Source organism: Mustela nigripes, chromosome 9, assembly GCF_022355385.1.
Source record: "Mustela nigripes isolate SB6536 chromosome 9, MUSNIG.SB6536, whole genome shotgun sequence".
Lineage (NCBI taxonomy): Eukaryota > Metazoa > Chordata > Mammalia > Carnivora > Mustelidae > Mustela > Mustela nigripes.
Genome location: NC_081565.1, coordinates 87355646 through 87374008, shown reverse-complemented (window position 1 = coordinate 87374008; position 18363 = coordinate 87355646). Strand labels below are relative to the sequence as shown.

Sequence of the window (18363 nt, the reverse complement as noted above, 5' to 3'; positions counted from 1 at the left end):
AATGACTTATAAATATTAAACAACATCCCAAAATAAACCCAAGGGATAATATAGTTCAAAAACAAAGGAGACTCTATTATTATATTAAGGGACACCTGGAAGGCTCAGTGGGTTAAGACCTCTGCCTTCAGCTCAGGTCCATGACCTCAAGGTCCTGGGATGGAGCCCCGCATCAGGCTCTCTGCTCAGTGGGGAGCCTGCTTCCCCTCCCTCTCTCTCTGCCTACTTGTGATCTCTATCAAAAAACAAAACAACACAAAACAAAACAAAAACCCTGAAAATTAAAATGAAGACCACAAAAATATATGCATAAGAGTACTTAGAGAAGAACTAGCAAAGAATTTAAATATTCATCACCAAATTATTAAATAACTTATGGAATGAAAACAGAGTGGACAAATGGGATGGATTAATTTATATTAACATATATGTCCACAATTTGTTAACGAGTGAAAGGAAAATAGGTAGTAGTATAAGATACAGTGAACAATTCTATTTGTTTCAATATATATGTTCACATATGTATAGAGGGGTCACGAAATTTAACTAGAGGGTGGAAAACTAGGGCCTGTAGGCCATATTCTGTTTTTTCAAACAAAGTACCACTGGAACATAGTTATGTGCATCTGTTTACTTACTACCACTGGGAGCTACTTTGGGCTGTAACAGCGAAGTGAGTAGTTTCAACAGAGACTGTTAGACCTCAAAGCCTAAAATATTTACCTTTTGAACCTTGAAGAAAAAGTGTGCCTATCCGTGCACCAAACTATGAGTTATGGTTAAGGCAACTTACCTTTTCTGCCTTATAAACCTATACATCATTTTGAGTTTTTAAAACATATATACTACTTTTACAAATTTAAACACCTTAAGAACCACTGATAAAGGGGCGCCTGGGTGGCTCAGTGGTTTGGGCTGCTGCCTTTGGCTCGGGTCATGATCTCAGGGTCCTGGGATCGAGCCCCGCATTGGGCTCTCTGCTCCGCAGGAAGCCTGCTTCCCCCTCTCTCTCTCTCTCTGCCTGCCTCTCTGCCTACTTGTGATCTCTGTCTGTCAAATAAATAAATAAAATCTTTAAAAAAAAAAAAAAAAGAACCACTGATAAAAAAGATTAGAAAACTCTGGAGAGAGAAGGCATGTATGAACATGGCTTCTACCTTTATTTTTAATTTATTTTTAAGTTTATTTATTTAAGTAATCTCTGCCCCAACATGGGGTTTGAACTCATGACCCTGAGATCAAGAGTCGTATATTTTTCTGAATGAACTTAGCCAGGTGCCCCCACTACCTGTATCTTTAAATCTCTTCTGGGCTTTCTTCTGGACAATGAACTAGAGCCCACCCTAAGGAAGACCTTGCTGATGGACCTTCCTGAGCATCAAAGATAAAGTCTACCAGTATCGGGAAGGAGGAGACTTGAAGGGCTCACTCCAAGTCTGAGCGGTTCACAGTGAAGCACCATTATAAATGACCAAGGTTGCTAAGAAACAAAGCTTCATTTGAGCACAACAGAATACAATCTGGAAGCAGGATCATCCATTAAGGAACACTCAGTTCTGGCCACAGGAGCATATGAGACATGGAAACAGAGCAAAAGAAAACAGCATCTAAGAGTTAAGAGAAAACCTTGGGAAAGAGACCAGTGTATAGAAATGGTTTGTTCAAAAGTTATCACTAAAAGACCCCACCTAGGTATAATTCATTAGATTTTGCCATAAGCAGTATGTGACTTTGTTATTAAAAACCTCTGTACCTGCTCCTCTAAACCAGGGATTCTTTTGGAGTGCCTGGGTGGCTCAGTCAGTTGAGCAGCCGATCCTTGATTTCAGCTCAGGTCATGATCTCAGGGTTGTGAGATCGAGGCCCACATAGGCTCTGCACTCAGTGTGGAAATTGCTTCTCCTTCTCCCTCTGCTCCTCCCCACAGCTCTCTGTCTTGGTCTGTATTCGCTCTCTCGCTCTCAATTAAAATCTTTTTTAAAAATTAATTAATTTATTTATTTGACAGGCAGAGATCACAAGGAGGCAGAGAGGCAGGCAGAGAGAGAGAGGGAAGCAGGCTCCCTGCTGAGCGGAGAACCCGATGTGGGACTCGATCCCAGGACCCCGAGATCATGACCCAAGCCAAAGGCAGCAGCTTAACCCACTGAGCCAGCCAGGCGCCCTCAAATAAAATCTTTAAAAATAAATAAATAAATAAATAAATAAACAAACAAACAAACCAGGGCTTTTCTATCTAGACAGTTCTGACATGGTGGGCCTGCCAGTCCCTTGTCTCGGTGGGTGGTCCTGCGCTCTTTAAGATATCCAGCAGCACCCAGGACCCCACACACATGGGGAGTCGGGAGGACCCCACACACATGGGGAGTCGGGAGCACCCCTCCCAATGGTGACTGGTGAGAAGTCCAGACACCACTAAGTCCCTGGGGGGGGAAACTGTCCCTGGCTGAGAAGCATGGCTTTCAGTGGTGGGCTGGCAAACTTGGCCTGCAAAGTATTTAGCTTTTGCAGGCCGTATGTTAACATCTGTTGAAACCACACAACCACGCCTTTTAGGGGAAAAGTCACCAAAAGTAGTACACAGACAAATGAGAGTGGCTGCTCCACGAAAACGTTATGTATGAGTACTGAAGTTTTAAGTTCATATGATCTGTCATGAATTCTTCTTTTAAATCTTAAAACCATTTAAAAGCATAAAAGCCCTTTAGCTTAAGGCTGTATTTCAAAATAAGCAGCAAGTGACTCCATTTGGCCTCCAGCCTCCAATTTCCTGACCACTGATCTAAGCTGTCAACCCCAGAGCCTGCTCCCTGAGGTCCCCCATGAGAGGACTCTACCTCTGAGGAAGGTGTGAGACCATACAACACTGCTCAGAGTTTCACACCAGTGAAGTTCTGTTCATGATGTGACTTAGATGTGTGGTTCTTACCTGACCCAACCGTCTTACCGTGACCCAACCCAAATATAGTGGTGAGGACAGTTGAAAATTAACGAGTTCTTATTTAGTGTGCCTGTAAAACCATAACCATAACTCAGAAAAATGAATACACCCATCATCCCCCAAAACTCCCCCATGACCTTTGATAATCTACACATGCCAGACTTCCCAAACCCCGTCTCTGCCTTGAGGCAACCACTGATACTTCTGACAAAAGACATACAAGATTGTGCCCCTGAAAACTATGAAGTATTGCTGAGGAATGAGAAAAGAACTATGTAGGAGATATGTGGGTATAGGTCAGATGACTCAGGTTTAAATTCTCAGCTCTGTGAAGTTAATCTATAGATTTGTCACAAAGCTGGTCAAAATTCCAGCAGGCTTTTTTTTTTTTTTTTTTTTTTTTTTAATGGTGATTCTAAAATTTCTATGGAAATGTAAAGAGCCTGGAATAGCCAAAGCAACTTTGGAAGAGAGATAAACAAGTCTGGAGGACTAGCACTACCGATGTCAACACTTACTAAAAAGGCGGGGGAGTAAGGACAGTGTGGTGCTGGTGTTGAGACGGACGAGTTATCAGTGGGACAGAATAGAGGCTTCAGAAGGAGACCAAACCCGCATGGGCAGCTGGTTTTCAGCAGTGGTACCAGAACGATCTAATGTAGGAAGGGTGATCTTTTTAGCACACGGAACTGGAATAAGTGTGTAGTCATGTACAACACAGAAAATCGATTGTAGATAACTATAAGAGCAGAAAATGTAAAACTTGTAGAAGAAAACAAAGGGAAAAAATTCTGGTGACCTTGGAATGAACAAAGACTACTTAAGTATAGCAATAGAAATAATTTTTCTTTCAACTGGACTTCATCAAAATTGAAAGCTTTTTCTCTTCAGAAGACACTGTTAACAAGAGAAAAATGCCACATACTGGGAAAAATGTCTGAGAAGTAATATAGTCAAGAAAGGACTTGTATCAAGAATAAAGAGGTCTTAAATTCAATCATGAAAAGAAAACACAGTTTTTAGCAGCCCAAAGTTTTGAACACACATCACCTAAGATGATACAGAAATGGCAAATAAGCAGTGAGATGAGTTCAAAATCATGAGTCATTAGGGAAACGCAGACGAAAACCTCCATGAGCTAGCAGTACACATCAACTGGCGTGGCTGAAATTAGAAAGATGGGCCATGGCAAGTGCTGACAAGTGTGGGAGTGACTAGAGTTCTCGGACAATGTTGTTGGTAGTGCAAAACCACACAAACACTTCTGGAAAGTGGTCTGGCAGTTTCTGCAGAAGCTCAGTGTCCACCTACCATTTACCCAGCCATTCTGTTGCTGGTCGCCCAAGAGAAATGAAAACGCATGTCCGCACACAGACACGTGTGTGTGTTCACGGCAGCTTGCTTTGTGCTAGACAAAAAACGGGAGCCGTCCAAATGTCTAGCAGCATGTTAGTGGATAAACCGATTGTGATATATCCAGACAGTGGAATACCACTGTCTGGATACATAGCAATAACAGTGGGTAAATCTCAAAATAATTATGTTGAATAAAGAAGTCTTATGTGAAAGGATATAGACATGATTCCATTTGTAGAAAATGCAAACTCCTGCTGGAATTTTGACCAGCTTTGTGACAAATCTATAGGTTAACTTTACAAAACTGAGAATTTAAACCTGAGTCATCTGACCTATACCCACTGTACATATCCCCTACATAGTTCTTTTTCCATTCACCTCAGCAATACTTCACAGTTTTCAGGGACATAATCTTGTGCCTCTTTAGTCAGAAGTATCTTTAAATATTCCACTATTTTTATGCCTTTATAAGCAGTGTCGCATTTTTAACTCAACTTTTTTATTGCTGTTAGTATATAGAAATCTTGATTTTTGTATATGGATTTTATATACATCAATTTCTATTCCAGTCTGGATGCATTTTGTTTCTTGGTCTTACATTACCATACTGACTAGAACATCCAATAAAATGTTGACTCGAAGTGGTGAGGCCAGACATCCTTTCATTGTTCCCAAACTTAAGGGGAAAACATTGTATTTCAAAATTAAGCACAGTGTTAGTGGTAAGTTATACATGACAATTATCAGGTTTAGGTTCACAGTAAGTTACAACTGACAAAACTACATTGACACGTCACTATCACCAAGTCCGTAATTCACACTACGGTTCACTCTTGGTGGTATATACTCTATGGATTTGGGCATGTGAAATGATAGGGATCCATCATTACAGGATTAAGCACAGTATTGTCACTGCCCTAAAAATCCCCTGAGCCCTATCTACTCACTACACCCACCCCACCTCCACCACCCAGGACCAATCCCTGGCAGCAACTGATCTTTTTACTGTCTCCACAGTGTTGCCTTTTCCAGAATGTGAGAGTTGGAATATTAGAGTATTAGCCTTTTCAGGCTGGCTTCTTTCATTTAGTGATGAGCATTTATTTCTTCCATGTCTTTTCATGGCCTAGTAGCCCATTTCTTTTTAGTGCTGAGTAGTATTCCCTTCCATGGACAGACCATTGCTTATCCATCCACCTACTGAACATCTTGGTTGCTTCCAAGTTTGCTGTAAACATCAGTGTGCAGGACTTTGTGTGTTTTCAACTCCCTTGGGTAAATATTAAGGAGCATGATCACTGGGTTACATGGTAACAGTGTGTTTGGTTTCTAAGAAACTGCCATGCTATCTTCCAAAGTGGCTGTGAGCCAGTCTGCATTCCCTCCAGCCATGAATGTGAGCTCTGCTGCTCCATATCCTTCTTGGCATTTGGTGTTTGTTGTCAGTGTTTTTGATTTTGGCCATTCTAAGAGATGTGTAGTGGTATCTCATTATTCCTGTTTTTGGCTTTTTTAGAGAGAGACAGAGAGAGTGCAAGCAGGAGGGACAGGCAGATGGAGAGAGAGAGAGAATCTCAAGCAGACTCTGTCTCAGCATGGAGCATGACATGGGGCTTGATCTCACAACCCTGAGATCATGACCTCAGTTGAAATCACAAGTCGGCTGCCGAACCGACTGAGCCACTCAGGCATCCCATCTCAGTGTTTTAAGCTACAATCTATTTCTAAAATCAGTACCTGAGACGAGAGAGCAGAAATTGGAGATGATGACTGTAGGTTTATTCTTGCAGTTCCATTTGTTCCTTTATGCTGTTTGGAAGCTGTATTAGTCAGTGTGTAAAAGTTTGAGATTATTTTGTCTTCGTGAAGAGCAGACCCCTGCACCATTACACAGCGGCTCTCTTCATGCTTGGCGATACGCTTCTCTATCTTATCTATTTCATCTTATGTTAATATAGACACTCTGCTTTTCTTTCGTTTAGTGTTACCATGATACAAAATTTCCCATCCTTTTAATTTTAATCCATTTGCATCTTTATATTTACCATGAGTTTCTCACAGGCAGCAAATAGTTGGGTTGTGCTTTTTAAAATATCTAATCTGGGGGTGCCTGGGTGGCTCAGTTGGCTAAGTACCTGCCTTCAGCCCAGGTCATGATCCCTGCTCACTGGGAAGCCTGCTTCTCCCTCATCCTGTCTGCCACTCCCCCTGCTTGTGCTCTCTGTCAAATAAGTAAATAAATTTAAAAAATCTAACGTGGCAATCTCTGCTTTTTCACTGTGGCATTTAACCAATTTACACTTAATGAGATTTATATACATATGTTTTGGATTATTTTTATTATTCCATTCGATCTCTTTTATTGCCTTATTTGCTGTAACTTTTTTTGCTTAGTGGTTATCTGAGGGCTTCAGGCATGTATCTTCAACTGACTAAATCTGGTCTTCGAGTGATGCTATTCCACTTCATAGCAAAGAACCTTACAACAGTATGTACACACATTTTCTCCTTCCTCCTTTATGCTTCTCTTCTCATACATTTTAATTCTACACCCCAAAGTACACTGTTAGTATATGAACACAATCTTTACGGACTCCTTCTGCACTTCTGTGTGCCTGCTATGTTTTCACCAGACTCCCAACCGCCTGCTAGGTGCTCTGGAACATGGTCACACGATGGCACACGGTTTGCTCCTTCAGAGATGCTTGCTGTTCAGTTTTGTTAAAAAGGACCAGAGCAGCCATTAGTCTGGGAAAGGGAGGGCTGTTTCCCTTGCTGTGTCAGGGCCCTTTTGAACGCTCTGCATGATGCCCTGCGAAGTGCAGGTTTCCCCATCTGATTGGCAGGCACCCGGACTCTGGCCAGCCTTTTATAAACTCAGGGACTTTCCCTTTTGTCCTTTACAGTAGTTCTTCCAGTAGTTCTTCCTGCAGTGTCAAGAAGTTCACTCACACAGACATGCTAATAATCAGGACTCAGCCGAAGACCTGAGGTTTCTGGAAGGCTTCTCCAGGGCAGCTCTCCTTCTCTATGCTCTGCAAATTCTCACCTCCCTGGAATCCCAAGGGATTTTCAACTCAGGGAACCAGGGCTCTGGCAGGATCCCCTCCCGGAGTTGCAGCATGGAAAAGAACTGCCTCAGGCTGTGTGTGAGATCAGTCTTAGGGCTCACCTTGGACCCACGCCCAAACCCCTGCCCAAGGAATCAATGTCCTGTGCTATTTCACACCTAAGGTTTAAAAAATGCAGCTTCATGTTTTTGTCCTAATTTTAAGTTAGATCAGGTGGGGTCTCCTGTTACTCCATTTTGGCTAGGAGCAGAAGTCAGATTTGAGTTTTGTCACAAAACTGCTATGATGGCTGACAGGTTCTCTATGAAGTGACCATGAACTAACTTCCAGCTTCTCCAGGTGTCGCTGCTTCTCGGAGCCACGCTGGTCACTAACTGTATAACTGGAAGGAATGTCAGCCACACAGGGATGGCAACCCCACAAAGAGTGCTCACCTCTGGTGATGCACATATGGAAGAATGTAAAACACAGGTCTGTGACATCTATACTTAGGCAAAGACCTATGGTGGCAACCCTGTGCTTGCTACAGCCATGGTATGTTTGTGCTGACAGAAGTCACAGTATTTGGCTAGACTGGCACCGATCACCTCCAGTGCCTACACACTGAGGCGCTAGGCACTGTGGCACCAGGAGGGCCTCGTCTCAGATGCCCTTTGGGGCTCCTACCAGCCCAAAGATTTTGAAGCAGACTTGTAATATATCAGTGTCTGAAGTCAGTAGAGCACTTTATTTGATGCAGAAAGAAAGGCTGAACCCAAAGCTTACAGGGTCTCTTGTCTATTTCTCAAGATCCCAGCAAGATTGCCAGGTTCAGGGTCTATGGCCATGTTTTTGGCCCTTTGACCTTTCAAAATCCCCCCTTTTGTAGCTTGGAATTTTAATCTCTGTACATAGCATCACCTTAAACCTTTACCATTCCTGCTAGGGTGATGCTTTCTAAAATGTATCAGTTTTGTTCTGACTGACAGAGGTGACCAAGGCAGGTAGGAGGAGTGGGGTAAATCTCCTCACCAAGCAAGCTGCCATTTTGCCCATGATCCTGGGTCCTTGGCCTCCATGAGGTTTCAGATTCTCCTCCACACACCCTGGCTCCATCTTGGGTACTGACAGCAAGGCAACCTGGGTGAAGAACAGAGGAGAGATGCCCAGCAGGGGCGAAGGGGGAGACACAGGTTCTCAGCTTAGGGGGCAATGAATGCCACACAGACCTTCCTCACAGAACTAACCACTGGCCAAAGTGTGTGGCTAGGTAAATCCTTCAGCCAAGTCCTACAATTAATCACCCGGTGGAGGGTTTTTCTTTACTTTCTGTGCTACCTGACTTTGTAGCGCCTGGACCAACACGTCTGACCACAATGCCACAACCACATGTAGTCTATCACCAGGAATATGAGTATTCATTCCTACAATACCTTTTTCACTTTTACAACATGCAGGGTCCTGCACTCTTGGGGCGAGCTAGTTAAGAGTTACTCCTACGTCTTTGCAACCAATGTGAGTTTGCTGTTATTTTTATCAGTGCAGCTTTGCCCCCTCCTCCCAACAAGGACAGTTATAAAGCCAGAGGATAGAAGAACCAAATAGCAGAGCAGAGGACAGGGCCGTGGGCGGCCCAAGTCAGAGGATGACCTGGCACAAAGGTAGAGCGACCCCGGGTAACCTCAGGACACAGCACAGTGGTCTAAAGAGGGCTTAGCAAACAACGGCTCGGAGGCCGAGTCCAGTGAACTGTATCGGCACACCCGTTTGTGCACATGGTCTACCTCATGCTATAGGGGTCAAGTGGAGTAGCCATGACAGTGTGTGAGCTGTAAAGCCTAGAACAGAATATTTAGTGTCCAGTTTTTCATAGAAAAAGTTGGCTCGTGCCTGTTCCAGAGGTAAAGATATTCAAAGTTCTTTGATCCTGATAGAAGAATTCTACATTCTGACTTGATAGGAACACAACAGCATGTGGCCCACAGATTATGTGCGTCATTTCCCCACGATGCTGCTGAGGCATAGCAGCAATAACACACTGATTTTCACAAAGGTAAAAATTAGGCACCACTAAATCCAAAATCCTGTTTCCCTCTCATTTTAGAAACTGGATGGTGAAAAAGCAAGTATGAAATTTGCAGGTTTGCTTTGTTTCCTTCTGCTTATCATTTTTCAAACTGATTGTGGACGAAATGAAGAAACCCCCAGGAAGCAGCGGAGGAAGGCGTATTACAGGAGACTGAAGAAAAGCTCCTCGCCCGCCCACAGGTCTGGTGGGCAGCTGGGGATCCAGCAGGTCATGGTCACACCAGCAGCAACAGTGCCTGTGCTGACCTTGGATTACAGCACAGAGGAGAAGTCTGACTCTGACTCCTTTCCAAGTTTTCTTGGAGTAGAATCAAGTTATAATGTGTTGCCAGGTAAGAAACCAGTGAGAGAGGGGGAGAGAAAAAGAACCTCCAGGAAGAGAATTTTCCAAAAACATTTTTTCAAGTTATCATATATATTAATATATCATACTAAAAGTTATATTTTCAAGTTTATATGTATTAAGTATATTTTTTCAAGTTACTATAATATCCAATATTCTATTATATCTCTTGGTTTAGTCCACAAGTTTTGAAATAATTTAAAATTTCCTTTACAGAATGTAATTATAATACAAAACTACTGGAAAATAAAAAAATAATTAGCTATCCCACAACTATATTTATAAAACCATAGTTGCTATTTTAGTTTATTAATTTCTAGTCTGTTTCCTATGCCATGTATTTCAAATAACTGGATTCATAATATAGAAAATTTACATATAAAGTTATAATCTTTTTCATTTATAATGACAGATCATCTGGGATATAGAAAAATTATTCAGATGATTCCTTGAACACATGGCTATTAACTATTTTCAACCAAATTCTTTTCAACCAAAAGTGGCAGTAAGCCACTGAATTTAGTTTATGTAGAGAAACTACTGGGTAGGGCTGGGTGGTGAGGGGAGGGAGGTACGGAGGGAGCGAATGTGAGAGCCCATCTCAGGGTGGAGCGTGGGGACAGTGGCTCATCAAACAAAGGACAGGCATCACAAATGACACTAGGTCAGATGGAGAGCTTGTCCTCTGACATTCCAATCCAAGCAGGCTGTGTGATGGCCGCCGTGGTGGACACACTGACCCATATGTCTGTGACCCTGCACGTAGAGAAATGGAAATACTTCAGAAACACTTCACAAGTATGGCTCTGATGACGTGTGAGCTAGTGTTCAGTAACACAGGAACTCTAAAGAAAGGGTCAGCTGCAATGTCTGGCACTTCCCCATCTGCACTTCCCCATCTGAGACATGGGCTCATCACTGCTGCCCTTCCTGCTCTCTGTCCTCTGGCATCCGACGGACCCACACTGCTGTGTTTCTTCTGAATTTAGATATGGCCTATCATCTGCTTTGCTCAATGTAATGAGACACTTCTAGGGCTTGTGGGGGATTAGCAACCTCTGTCCCTCTGGTTTGGTCTTCAGGGTAGCCTGCCTGGAGATGCAGAAGCCCGCTGATTGTCTCTGAGACTGTCAGGAGCACAGCCCCTGTGTGCCCATGTTGGACATGTGGCACAGAGAAGCCATCACTGAGACTTGGGGTTCGTTGTTATACAACGACAGATAGAGTACTGGAGGTGCAGCTCAGAGTCAAGTTACCAGGAGGTCAGTCTCAGAGGCTGAGAGCAGAGCATGTGGAAGCTGCTCTGGGGTCACATCTTATCTACCCCGCGTGTGAATGCACACAGAATGCCACTCTAGTGTGACTCTGTCAGTTCGGCTTCATGCTGTGCTCACCGTCCTTCACAGGTGCTGTGACCACACAAGGAATTGACGGTGCTCCTGCTTCTTTTCTAGGAAGGCAGGGTCACTGTCTGGTCAATGGGATGACCATGTACAACCGAGCTGTGTGGTCTCCTGAGCCGTGCACTACCTGCCTCTGCTTGAATGGAAGAGTGCTTTGTGATGAAACTGTGTGCCGCCCTCCGATGTGCCCCCAAACAGTTACCCCCGAAGGAGAGTGCTGCCCAGTCTGCTCTGACGCTGGTATAAGTATCTCGCCAAAACGCAGTATATCACATGTGACTTAGTCTTCAACTTCCACTGCTTATTTTGTTACTAACTTAAGTTTTAAATTATGGTAAACTAGTTATCAAGGTACTTAAAATACTTGCACAGTGATGATAAACATAGAAGTTATTCGGGAAAATGGATGGTAGGAGGCAGAAAAAAATTATCTTGGCTTCATAGCTGCAGCTCTACCAGAATGAGTAAACTTGGACCAGACCACATTGTGCACTGACGCTCGCTTTAGAGAATGAGTGGCAGGATCTGCAGAGCCAACAGTCCCCAAGTGTCATGCGAGGGAAGAGCTCTGCTTAGCTCCTTAGGCGGAGTAGCTCCCTTAAGGCAACTTAGTGTGGGCACAGTTAAGACCAGGAAGACAGACAAGGAACTTCTGATGAACAAAGGCAGACGGAGTCTGCATCCAGAGAAGAAAGCCCAATGCCCCAGCCTACCTGCACTCATTACCACTCTGGGAATCTGGGAGAATGCAGGCGTGTGGCCCTGGAGCAGTGCCTGTGTCTTGGGAGCACTGCTTCCTGCGGGAAGGTCATGCCACGGGGCCTGCTGAATGGTCATCGTCCCAGCTCTCACGGGGCTCGTACCTGAGGGACAGCTGACTCTCGAGAGGGAGGCCTAGCCAGTGCCTTCTGAAAGGATTCACATGTGGCAAATAATGTGATGGGAAGGAACAGAGACACTTTCTCTTGTCTACAATCAAGGAAGACTGTTTTCCATGCACACAGGATAGTTTCAGGGTGGGTGTCCAGAACAGCCTCCTACCAGGAAGAACTTTAGAATATTTAGGAATGTAAGCATTTTGGCTTAAACTACCCATTATTTTACTAAGGTACTATGTCTTTAAAAAATGTTAGCAAATACACAGGCAAGATTCAGAAATTATCAAACATTTTTCAAAGGACTTGGAATAAAATGTTGTGGTTTTTTTGGAAAAATAAACTTGGATATACAGGAAGGACTAAATGTTTCAATATGATAGCTTTAGCTTCCCTTCCCTAATTTTTTCCTATTTTCCTTTTGCATGTTCTGCCAGGGATGTGAAAAAATAACTCACTGACTTTATAATATATACTGGATTGAGATCTCAAGTAATTCCTTCAAATAGTACATTTTCTGAGTTCCTTTTCTGGGTGATTTAGGTATAGTATTAAATAAAAGCAGGGCAACGATTCAGGAAATCTGCCATCACTAGAGCTCACTTCTTCCAGAACTCTTTCTGCTAAATACCCACACGGGTGAAGGCCCGCTGCTGGCCGTTCTGCTCCTATCACCATGGGATGACGGGAAGCACTGCCATGCACGCCTCTGATTTAAAACCGCATCATTGGAATCCAGGAAGCCCCCGGAGGGGTCAAGTAGTAAAAATTTAAGTAGAGAGTCTAGCAGGGAGAAAGGAGAGAACTTTCTATAATCCTCAATTTCAGAAGATGTTTTCGGGCCTATGGGGCTAACAGAAAATCAGACAAAAATAATTATAAATCTGCAAACAAAAGCCAGTTTCACTACCACAAGCAAAATGTTTCACTTTTTGATGTTTGATGGTGCAGATTCTTACATTATCAATAGCCCCAAGTAACTGAACAGTATCTATTATAAAGGTCATACCTCATCATATTGCAACCTCACATAGGACTGCTTACCATCCTGCGTCATGTGGCAATATTATTCCCTCTTTATTACCGGGTAGCAAGATATTTTAGTAAAAACAAATATTAAGGCCACGGGAAAAAACAAAAATTGCTTAAAATAAGTCTTATAAGATAGAAATAAAAACTACTTTAAAAACTACTCAAGCAAAAATTCCAAAATGCATTCCACATTTAAATTGCACTCAAATACCTGGAGGGAATAATGTTTACTAAGCTCACCTCTACTGTGATTTTTCCTTTTACTAACGTTACACCTCGCCCCTGCTGTGTCCTCCCTGCACGGCCAGCAACCTACCGTGGTACAGCATTAAGTGATAGAAGTGAATTTTCTGGTGATTCTTCAGAACAAAGAGAACCTACCAACTTACCTCACAAGCAACTGCCACCTCGTCGGGTGGAAATGGACCAAGTGTTGCAAAAAGAGGAACTTCAGTTTGAAGAGGATGAAGAAGGAAGTAAAGAAGATGAAGATGGGGAGCAGAAGAAACAGATCCCTGGACCTGGAGAGCAGGGGAGACCTCTCAGTGAGGGGCGGAGCGGAGGAGAGGCAGAGGCGAGACCCCGAGCAGAGGGGAGGCGGGCCCATCCACAAAGACATCCAGCAAGGGAGGAGGAAGAGGAGGACGAGGAAGATGAGGAGGGGGGTGAGGGGGACGAGGAGGAGGAAGAGGAGGAGGAGGGAGAGGAGGAGGAGCTTGACGGCACCCTTAGAGGAGACGTGTTCAGGGGGCCCTCCAGACCCCTGGTCCCCCCTCCTCCCAGAGGCAGGCCGCCTCTGCCCAGCGGGTGCTCCCTGTCCTACAGGACCATCAGCTGCATCAGCGCCGGCCTCACACAGATACCACCGCTCACAGCACCAGAGATAACAAGCCTGGAGCTCTTCGGTAAGAGAAGTGGACGTCTGTTCTGTTTTGTGAAAGTAACTCTCCTTGCCCTGTGAAGGTCATACTTTAATTTCATAATATAAGTTGATCCCAAACAGACTAACTTCACAAGCTACAATCGTATACATAAACTTTGTAGAAGAAATAGCATGTTTCGGCATAAAGCAAATTTCTCCAAACCAAGTCATGATTTCCCACTAACTTTTTCCCTAAAGTCAGCTTTACTGAGGTATAACTGACATGCAGTAAAACTTATTTTTAGTGTGTTCTCTGAGCTCTGACAGATGCGCACAGTTGCATAAGCAGCCCACAGTCAGGATACAGAACCCTTCCATCCCCTCGCCATGTTCCCTCGTGCCCCTCCTACCAGCCCTGGTCTCTGCTGAGGTGATGGGCCTTCAGGGTTTGGCTGTTCACGGTATGTTACCGAAGTGGGGTCCCACAGCATAGTCTTTTAGTTGGGCTTCTTTTGCTTACCACGATGCTGTGGAGGGCCATCCAGGGTGCTATGATCATCAGGAGCTGGCCCTCTACTCACCACCGAGTGGGGTGTGCTCACGTGGATGGACCACAGGTGTCTGGTGAGCCCATCTGGGTCACTTCCACTTTGGGGTCACTATACATTACAGTTCTAAAAATATCCATACACAGAGGTTTGTGTGGACCTAGTTTTCTGTTTTTTAAGGTGCATAGCCAGGAGTGGAAATGCTGAATGTCAGAGTAAACATGCGTTTAGCTCCATTGGAAAGTACCCCCCAGTTCCCAAAGGTGGCTGCGGCTTTTCTGCTGGACATGGTTCTGCATCCTGTCACTTGTCTTTCCCTCATTTTAGCCATTCTGGGGGTATGGAATGGTCCAGTCCTCCTCCTTGTGTTTTTATGGGGCTGCTGAAGGGGTTCTGAGTGGAGGAATGGCAGGACCAGGTGTGTGTGTGAGGCTGGCTCGTGGGGACCCTGGGTGTACATCCATCTGGAAGACAAGACCCACACCCCGGGACACCCAGAAGACACAGGGATGGGAGAATCTGAATGGGGTTTCAGATGGGTCTCAGGGGCAATCACAGAAATAAACTACCAGAGAAATAATAAATGAAAGACCTTATAAATACACACTTGATAGACCAAGTCTGATGTCTTGGTTAAGGATGGCCAGTCTGTGCTAGGACACCACACTCAGATAACCCCCTAGGGAAATCGCTCATGCCCAGCAGCTCACAACCTAGCAATGTCCCCTCCGCCATAGCTGGTATGTCAGCGGTGCTCTGCCGTAAGAAAACTCATGAACAACAAATGACCCGTGCTCCATCCATCGTGGTGCAGTCAGTCACACCACATGGTTTCTCTAGTACTCACTGCTTCTGGTGAGCTTACGTTCTGGGTTTAAAATCATCAGCTACTGCACTTAACCCAATGTGAAAACAAAATCCCATAAATTGAAAGCATATAAGAACTTGTACAGATTGAAGCACACAATCATAACACCAGATCTGGAGGCCACCTGTGCTCCTGGTTTAGAGAAGGAAATTTCAGAAAGGTAAGGGATAGGACAGGATTTCTGGCTCAGGATCTAGGACATGTCCATGGGAAAATCAGTTTCTATTTAAGGTTCCAGACATAAAGCTCTGTTATAAAATGCATAATGCTAACAGAATTGTCCAGAGAACCCCACTCGAGCTGTTTTCACAGCAGATTCACCTAAAACAGGATGGCCACGAGCACAGAGAGCCCTTTGAATGGAGGTTCTGGCCCCAGGCTGAGGTTCTCTGCATTTGCAGCTGCTTATCCAGATGCTGTCAGCATACGAGCACTGCTTTCTCCTCCGGCGAGAGCTCCCTTGCTATTTATGTCCGTTCATGAACACACGTATGTGCCCACGTATGCATGGGGGTCTAAACCGCAGCTGCTGTGTTTTCTAGGCAATGCCATCACCAGCGTTCCCGACGGAGCCTTCAACGGACTGCCGAATTTGGAAAGGCTCGATCTGAGCAAAAACAACATCACCTCCCCAGGCATCGGCGCAAAAGCATTCAAGGTAAACATACACAGTGTGGGTGAGGAGGCTTTGGACCAGTCTGTGCTGGCGGCAGGGCAGGGAGTGAAAGGAACGCGGCTTCACTGTAGTAGCTTCCTCCTAAGTCAAGAAAGTTCCCTTTCTGACATTCCTAAACTCTTCAGGTCCTACCTTGATTCCAGTCTGTTGTTTTATGTGATTCTAGCTGGTTTTTCAAGGCTTTACCCTTAGAGCACCTACAACAGCGAAATGACGAAACCAATGTTTTGGACTTATGGAGCAGTTTCTCCCCAAGCAGCTGAAAACATGTTGAAATATGGTCTCTTAGTACATGAGGTATTTCCAGGAATAAAGGAGAGCTTATCTGGAAACTCTATTAACATTTTTAGGCCAGAAAGTGCTTCGTTATTTTGTGCCAAGGGCAAGACCTGATGAACATGTGAGCAGGAGTGGTTCAAGCAGACGCAGATGAAAATTAGCACAGGGAATGGTGGGGGAAAGGTGAGGGCGAGAGAGGCAACAAACAGCATGGACTAAGCCTCTGCAAGACTTGGGTGTGACTAAAATATTTTCTAAAAAGCAGAAAAGAAGAGAGGATCAAGGAGTTTCAGAGAAGCCAACATACAAGCAAAAAAGGAGGGGGTCTGCAGACAAACGTGTGCCCTTTTAAGAAGCCTGGTTAAACCTACTACATCCCACAAGGCCAAACGTCATCCCCTTTATGAGTCTTCCTACAAATCCCTGCGCTCATGTCCCGTTCAAGTCGCAGACATGTTCTTGTCATACAACAGCTGGGAATCACACATTTCCTGTATTTGATCAGAAAGACATACAGGAGAGTGTCTCTTTTTCTTGTTTTGAGATCCTCTGTCCCATTCCCAAACTGCTCAAGTCTGACGGAGTGCCCTGAGGCGGCCCCCCACTGGGGGGACTAGGGCGGACCAGCACACAGCTGCAAACAGGGCGCGCACCCTCCGACAGGCTGTGTGGCTGCCGCAAAGGGACAGCTGCTGGTCTTTGCAGCACGCCATTCTGAAGCACTTACCCCATGATCAGTGCCCTTTTATGGCTGTTCCTACTAGTCTAACTACACACTGAGCTGTACAAGTCCATGGTGGCTGATTTCATTGCCAGTATCCCCCAACAGATTCCACTTACTGCACAATCTAACGTTGTGTCTACTGCTAAGAAGGTGGAAACCCAAGATCTAGCAAAATCAGAGCGGTCCAGCAGTGACAGGGGTTTTCTCTTGCTCACGAAAGCCGTGGGTCAGAAACGGGGGAGTGGCAGCTTCCATGGGCCCGAGGCAGAGCAGGCAGGTTCGTAAGGCGAGTTGCGATTGCACTCTGCCCTCTGAAGGACTGTATGTCTGTGACTGTGTGAAAAAGTAATCCTGACATTTGCTTTTCAAGCTTCTGAAGAAGTTAATGCGCCTGAATATGGATGGAAACAATCTGGCAGAGATTCCTTTAGAATTACCATCTGCATTAGAAGAACTTAAAATCAATGAGAACAACCTGCAGGCTATCAATGAAGAAAGCTTATCAGGTACTTAACTTCCAGCTCCTGGGTGTCCTGTTCTAGCCTGCCTTCTGTGGCCGTGCGTGCGGGGACTTTATGGGCACTACGGCCGTAGGGAAAGATGGTGAGTTTCTTAGGCCACCTTACCATTTAAGTTCATGACATTTATTTTCTCCTTTTGTGGTTGACTCTGGACCAAAATGAACAACTGAAGTTGTCATACTGTGAACTCGGCACAAAACACACAGCACGTTAGCTTTTCCCAAACGCTAGCCAGGGTCTGTGGTGGGATCACGTGCAAAGATAGCTAGTGTTGTCTTCCACCTTCCCAGCAGTCTAGCAGCGCCTGAGGTACGGGTTCCAACACCTTCGACTTATTGGAAAGATTTTAACGTTAACGTTGATAACCCAAGCCTAAGAAGGAATAAAACCATTTCACTATTTCTTTTCACTCCCAAAAAACTTCATAAAACAAAACACTTCTGGTGATGGGAAAAAACACAATAATACCAAGAATTGCCAAGTCTGAAAATTACAGTTATGGAAATACTCTATTTCCAGATGGACTGCAGGGTACACATGAAAAACATCCGTAAACACAAATGGTGATGGGCTTTCTCATATGGAAAAGACATTAGAAAGTACAATTTTTAACTGCCAGGTGAAGCAGGGCCGAAGGAACATGTAGATCGGCGCCCTGATGGGCTGAGTGTGAACCACACGTGAGGTCACCTCTGGCTGCATTCTCAAGAGGACATGTTACAAAACAGAAGCCCCTCCTTGGAAGGTGTGCACACACGATCCTGGCAGCTGCTTCTCCACACACTCCCGCCCCTCCT

General features: G+C 44.6%; 2 protein-coding genes across 4 annotated transcripts in view; one reads left to right on the top strand and one right to left on the bottom strand.

Moving 5' to 3' along the window:
* CENPP (centromere protein P) overlaps nt 1-18363 on the bottom strand; it is a 227667-nt gene that overhangs the window by 46291 nt on the left and 163013 nt on the right. Inside the window, exon 6 of one of the 2 annotated variants that reach the window (XM_059412031.1) lies at nt 8380-8487. The exons of the other annotated variant lie outside the window; for it this stretch is intronic. Within the exon in view, the coding sequence (XP_059268014.1) occupies nt 8380-8487 (108 nt within the window). The remainder of the gene's footprint in view (nt 1-8379; nt 8488-18363) is intronic. 2 annotated transcript variants of the gene reach the window in all.
* Nucleotides 1-18363, top strand: part of ECM2 (extracellular matrix protein 2) — a 33278-nt gene that overhangs the window by 5136 nt on the left and 9779 nt on the right. The window contains exons 3-7 of one of the 2 annotated variants that reach the window (XM_059412028.1): nt 9452-9767; nt 11233-11421; nt 13454-13993; nt 15909-16024; nt 17416-17551. In XM_059412028.1, coding sequence (XP_059268011.1) covers nt 9452-9767; nt 11233-11421; nt 13454-13993; nt 15909-16024; nt 17416-17551 — 1297 coding nt within the window. Of the gene's footprint in view, nt 1-9451; nt 9768-11232; nt 11422-13396; nt 13994-15908; nt 16025-17415; nt 17552-18363 lie in introns of both variants that reach the window. The other variant, XM_059412027.1, reaches the window with a different exon arrangement.